This window comes from Conger conger, chromosome 4 (assembly GCF_963514075.1).
Source record: "Conger conger chromosome 4, fConCon1.1, whole genome shotgun sequence".
Classification (NCBI taxonomy): Eukaryota; Metazoa; Chordata; class Actinopteri; order Anguilliformes; family Congridae; genus Conger; species Conger conger.
In genome coordinates, this window is record NC_083763.1 from 26250067 (window position 1) to 26256066 (window position 6000).

Below are 6000 nucleotides of genomic sequence, written 5' to 3' on the forward strand. Positions count from 1 at the left end.
TGGTTTTGATTGGTTCAATCATTAAATCAGGTGTGTGAGTTACTGGTTACAACAAAAACCTTCTGGCATGTGGGTCCCGAGGACTGGAGTTGGGAAACACTGATTTAGACGCTATCAGTAATGTTACTGTACAAATTATAGTATGGTCAACTTCCTGTAAGTTGACCTTAATGCAAATAACAGACAAGCTCTGTGAAGCTGGGCAGGAAGTTTACGTAGACGTTGCTGTATTCCGAACATGAGTAAATGCTCTTAAACCCTTCGTGACCCCTCAGTAACTGACCGTGCACGCTTTGGCGCTCCCCTTGCAGCTGGTGCGTGACAATGCAGACCTCCGCTGTGAGCTTCCTAAACTGGAGAAGCGTCTCCGCGCCACGGCCGAGAGGGTCAAGGCGCTGGAGTCGGCTCTGAAAGAGGCCAAAGAGAATGCGGCGCGTGACCGCAAGCGCTACCAGCAGGAGGTGGACCGCATCAAGGAGGCCGTGAGGGCCAAGAACATGGCCAGGAGGGGGCACTCCGCCCAGATCGGTGCGTATTCCTGGTCTCTTATGCATGCACGCACGCACACACATGCAGACACATAGGCATATGTATATGTATATACACACTCTCTCACACACTTACTCACACTCTTACACACTCACACACTTACACACTCACACACTTACTCACACTCACACACACTTACACACACACTGATGCTTACCGTTTGGGCTCCAGTTTGGGTAGGGGAGTGTATGGGGCCATATACTTAGTCAACTAAAATGAGTGTTGAGTAATTGTTTTTCCTAACTTTAGGTTTGTACAAAAGTTTTTTGCAAATTGCTGCTGGATGAGTTTATCAGTGTGTGGCAAAAGGAAGTGGATTAGAGGACTGTGATAAATAAAATTGAGATCTGGTACAAACAGCTCTTCAGAGGATTTGTCTATCTAAATACTGTGTTCAGCTCGGTTGCATTATCCGATTTCTCCTTGTGTCGGTAAGTGACGCCGCTGGATCTTCACAGGTTTTTGTTAAGCCGTTATTGTGTTCGTTGGTAAAAACAAGTGCCCATGAAGCCATGGCGACTTTGTCCTGCTCTGTCATGCCTTATGTAAGAGCTGTGAAACATGCTTGGTCATAGAGGACTTGTGCTCATTATCATGTGGTCTGGTTCCCTGGGCCCCCAGTCATGTGACTGCCCCCCAGTCATGTGACTCTCTCTTCAGAACATTCACACAACAGTAGCTGATGGAAACAAACGCTGATTCGCATTTTATTTAGCCAACATTTTTAAAATTTGCTTATTTTTTAAACATTTGGATGTAAACGTATCTGTTTTCTGAACTTGTTGCTAGTTTGCTTTCCTAAGGTGCCATTATCAATAACTTCAGCTAGCTAGTTTTCTTTCATAAGGATGCTATAGTTGTGCTTTTATCTTAACTTGGCTGGCTAGCTACCTAGCTAGCTAGTAAAAATTATTGGATAAACCAGCATCCTTACCTTAGCTTTCGATAGTTGATATACTAAGTTAGCTAGCTTGTGAAAATTCTCCTAAGATGAGCGCGTATCATGGAGGTAGCTATGGTAATGATCTGTCGATCATAGCTAATTAACAGTTCTCATTACCAAGCCCAGACAGTTTGAGTGAACTTTTATAGTGAGAAATTTCAGCTCAGGAAAAATAAAGTTTTAAAATACATTTAAATGACTTAATAATAATAATAATAATAATTTTAAAAATGACATTTCTTCCATTTTTGTCTAAAGACAACAGGCAAGTGTCACATTCAACCACCATGTTACTCCTTTAACATTTGCAAAACATTTAGATGGAAATCTTTTGTCTGAACTTGCTCTTGTCGTCCACAGCCAAGCCCATCAGGCCAGGCCAGCCCCCAGTGGCCTCCCCCACCCACCCCAACATCAGCCGCAGCAGCGGAAACATCTATCAGAACAGCCAGCCTGCGGCCATCCGGGGAGGTGGAGGAGTCAAGCAGGACAGGAAGTGAGCGCTGGTGGACTCGTTTATTTATTTATTATTTTACTGTAACCGAACCTCAAAGGTTTTTTATACTCGGGGATCTTGTATGGCAATGGGAGAAGAGGGGCTTTGTTAAGCCAAAAACTGGGAGGAGCGACTGATTTCAGTGGGTCTCACAAACAGCATCAGTATGTGACCGTTTAGAACCAGTCGTCTTTTGAATTGTTCAAACAAGTCGATGAATTGACTGGTTGTAGTCTCACTCATTGAGGGGTCGTAAGATCTCACTCTAAGGTTTACGATTGTCTTTTCAGCAAACAAGAGGCGGAAGACTACAGTACTTAGATTCCAGTAATGAGTTTGTGTCTATTTTGGTTTATTACTGCACACTCCTTCAGGATGGGTTTATATTTAATCTTAGACTTTGTTCTGGTTTTTAAGACCGTTCTTAAAAATGTATTTCTCTTCCTCCTCCCTCCCTCCTTCTCCACAGCTGCTGAAGATGACATGATCGGAGTGGAAGTTGCAGACGGCGAACGGAAAACCTGTCATTCCATTACAGTGAACTTTTTCACCAGGGGGACTTTTCAGTATATATAAATATATAAACTATATCTGGCCTGTACAGTTCTACCTTGATCTTTTTTCCCCTTTATATAATTGATTCCCACATGAAATTAAATCACAGATGAAACAAAAACACAGTGCAATCTAGGCATCCTGCAAACTAACAACGTACGACTTGGTGTAGCTCCGTTATATTGCACAGTTTGTCGTCATTCATATCTTGAGATTAGTCTTCACTGTGCCAAGTTGAATGTATGTTACAGGTTAAAAAACAAAAACAAAAAAAAACTAAAAATTAAAAAGAGGGAAAAAAGAAAAAAAAAAGAAGAGATATTAGCAGAAATGTCCTAGCATAATCTAATGCACACCCCGATTGTTTTAGGGATTGTAGAACCATTTCTCTGAGTAGATTTGATAAGCTTGTTTAAAGTTGAGTTGAATCGATGAATCGGAAACACTACTGTCCCATTGTACAGATTTGAAATAGCACTGAACATTTTTTCTTAAAAGTGGGTGTTTTAGATTCTGGGCTGAAAGAAAGGCGTCACTGAAAGTGAACAGGATAAGGTCATGTGACTACAGCTGGACGGAAGAAGGGAGCTTAGGCATTAACAACTGTACTTTATCGCCAGGTCTTTCAGCACATTAATGTAATGTATGATAACAAAAAAATGGTTTAACAGCATTGTTACTGAACATATATATATATCTGCGTATGCAAATGTATATGCCTTTGGTAAATGGAAATGGAACACTTGCTTGTCCTGCCCAATATATAGCTAGTCCTTTGTCATCTAGTGTGCTTTTTAATTTTAATTTTTAAACGGTTGTGCTCATGTTATATCATTTTTAGGCCCGCTGGACCATAACGTATTGGTTTGTAGATTATTTTATAATCAAAATTATGGGCTTCATGTGCTTAACACACATGCTTTCTCTCTGATACAGTTGTTGAGGTGACAGGACTTTATTATTAATATTGGTGTTATGCTACCTGTTGTGAATTGGGCATCCCGTAATGTTTGCAAGGTATCACTTAGGATAATGATCACTGATGTATAGTAATAGTTTTTATTCATTTGCTTGCAGTGTACATTTGGGGAACGAGAGGAACGGGCGTTTTATCAAACTTTTAGCAGTTATCCCCCATTGGACTTTTAAGACCAATTGTGACTTTCCCTATTTTTTTTCGTTTTCTTTTTTTGTTGTAATACTCATTTTTTTCTTGGTGCCTAGCTGTGGTTGTCTGTGTTTCGCATACATTTAATTAGCCTGTTGTTTCTTTCAGACTTTTTCTTTTTTCTTTTCTTTTTTCCTTTTGTCAAGTCCGCTTATTCACTCCGGTGAGGGTTCCACAGTTTGCAACACCATGCATCTGTCTCTTATTGGCTATTGAGATTAGCAGGGGCGCGCGAAGAGGACAGCGGTGTAATTAACAAGTAACTGTTTGTCCTCTGCTTAACGGCGTTCTTCCATGACGAACACAATTTGAGTTATTTATTAAAAACTGACCAGTCAGGAGACACAGATTCTGTATTTTATGTCATGCTTTTTGGTTTCATTTCTGTTTTTTTTTTTTCCCCTCAAAAGAAAGAGAACATAAAATTTGTATCGTGTCTTAAGTTCAGAACCCTCTGCAAAGCCGCGATTGGGCCTGGTCAGAGTGAAGGGAGACCTAACTTTGTGCGCAATATCGCCCCATAACTGTGAAGGATATACAGGGAAATTAAGGAGGAAGTGGGATTTGCTTTACGTGCATCAAACAAATAAAACTGCTCCCTCATCTGGAGAATGCAGAGATGTTTGAATAGACTGCCTTGGTGCTCTGACATAGGGTTCTTCATTGAGTCTAATGCACTTTAAATTGGTCATCTCCAAATAAAAAAATTACTGCACTTACCATCTGTATAAAACGGGCATTCAGATTCCAGTTCAAAGTGCTCCAATCCTGGATTCGGTTTAAAACAAGTTGGTGCGTCTCCACTAGACGTCTCTGAGTTGAGACCTATGATGTACATTAAATATTTGTGTGTAAAAATAGTTAACACAGTTTGCCTTCATTCTGCTTTTTTGAATTCGTACAGAGAAGGTTCTTATCTGTGGCAAAATACTTGGACAGGACAATGCTAAGTGTGTACCAAGTTCTCCTGTGTAACACTAGAATGGTAAAGCCATTATGATGTATCCTTTTAAAGTGCTTACTGTAGGCTTGTTTGCCCTGGTTTTACTCTAGTAATTGAGCACAAATAAAATAAAATGTAAAAAAAACCCCCACAAAACCCAAAAACAATAATAACCATTTGTTTGTGGTGAATAGCTTAAATTGTGTTTAATTCTGGAATAGAAAGCTGCTGAAATATGTCGCTGTGTAATAGCAAACATCGTTTTTGATTGACAGTGATGATTTTACCAATGGGATGAAGGCACTGGGTCATTGCAGGTGGGCATTAGGTTTTAGTTGTGTCCTATACTTTGGAATTGACTGCATGCTGTAAATGTACAAGTGATTAAATTATGATAAAACAAATTGACTAAATACATCAACTTGTAATCTTTAATCACTTTATGTTCAGTTCCATCAATTATGTTCTGTAGTTTGCACCATGATGTCAAATTAAGGATGCACACACTAACGGTTTGCTTCCCTAAGTTAGAATGTTATGATTCACATATTAAAATGGACTGCGCTTGTAAATCAAGATGGATGCATTATTATTCGACTACTCTAACAGTGATGTAAATGCTAAGATATTCCACTTTGTTTTGCCGATGAACCGGGTGATTCGTAAAGTACAATTAATCGGAGTAAAGGGTGATTCTGCCAGTATGATGCATTTTGGAGGTTTATACTTAATGGAAAAAAAAGTTTGTTGTAAGAAATCCCTCAATAAAAGGGAATTGTGTTAAAGAAAAAACATAAGAGAGTCACCTGACACGGGTTGAATTATGAAAACTGAAAACCATTTATTTTCAAATAACCACTGTGTGTTAAACTTAAATACAACAAAGTACTTTTAAAGCAAATTTAGAATTTGTGTTTTCTTCCCAATTTTGTTGGTGTCATTAAAAAAAGTAAAAAAGACCAATATATATTTTTTCATGTTTAATGTTTTAATGGCAATAATGTTACATTGTCAGAGGCAGGAAAAAGTGACCGCACTGATGGGTTGACAACTCACACTGTAGGCTACATATTCAAAGATAAGTGAAAGTTTGTTGGTGTACCTGCTTGTCTTCCTACTTGGTTCATATCTGACTTCCTTTGCTTTACAGGATAGGCCACTGCTAAAATTGCTTTGCTTAAAATGTAATTGAACTACCGTTTTGCTTTACCGTTTCTCAACAGCAGATGGCGCCGTGAATCCACCATAAAAATGACTTGGGAACAGGACCTGTGTTTTTTCTTTAGCTTGACTGATTCAACTACTTATAGTTCCCCTTGCACCCCTTCATTTACCGGACAATGATG

The 6000-nt window shown here is 39.2% G+C and overlaps 1 protein-coding gene across 1 annotated transcript in view; it reads left to right on the forward strand.

Annotated features, from left to right (window-relative positions):
* LOC133126133 (kinesin-1 heavy chain) overlaps positions 1 to 5613 on the forward strand; it is a 32407-nt gene extending 26794 nt beyond the window's left edge. Inside the window, exons 24-26 of the mRNA XM_061237981.1 lie at positions 312 to 528; positions 1853 to 1988; positions 2458 to 5613. Of these exons, the coding sequence (XP_061093965.1) occupies positions 312 to 528; positions 1853 to 1988; positions 2458 to 2464 (360 nt within the window). The 3' untranslated portion in view covers positions 2465 to 5613. The remainder of the gene's footprint in view (positions 1 to 311; positions 529 to 1852; positions 1989 to 2457) is intronic.
* The last annotated feature ends 387 nt before the right edge of the window (positions 5614 to 6000 follow it).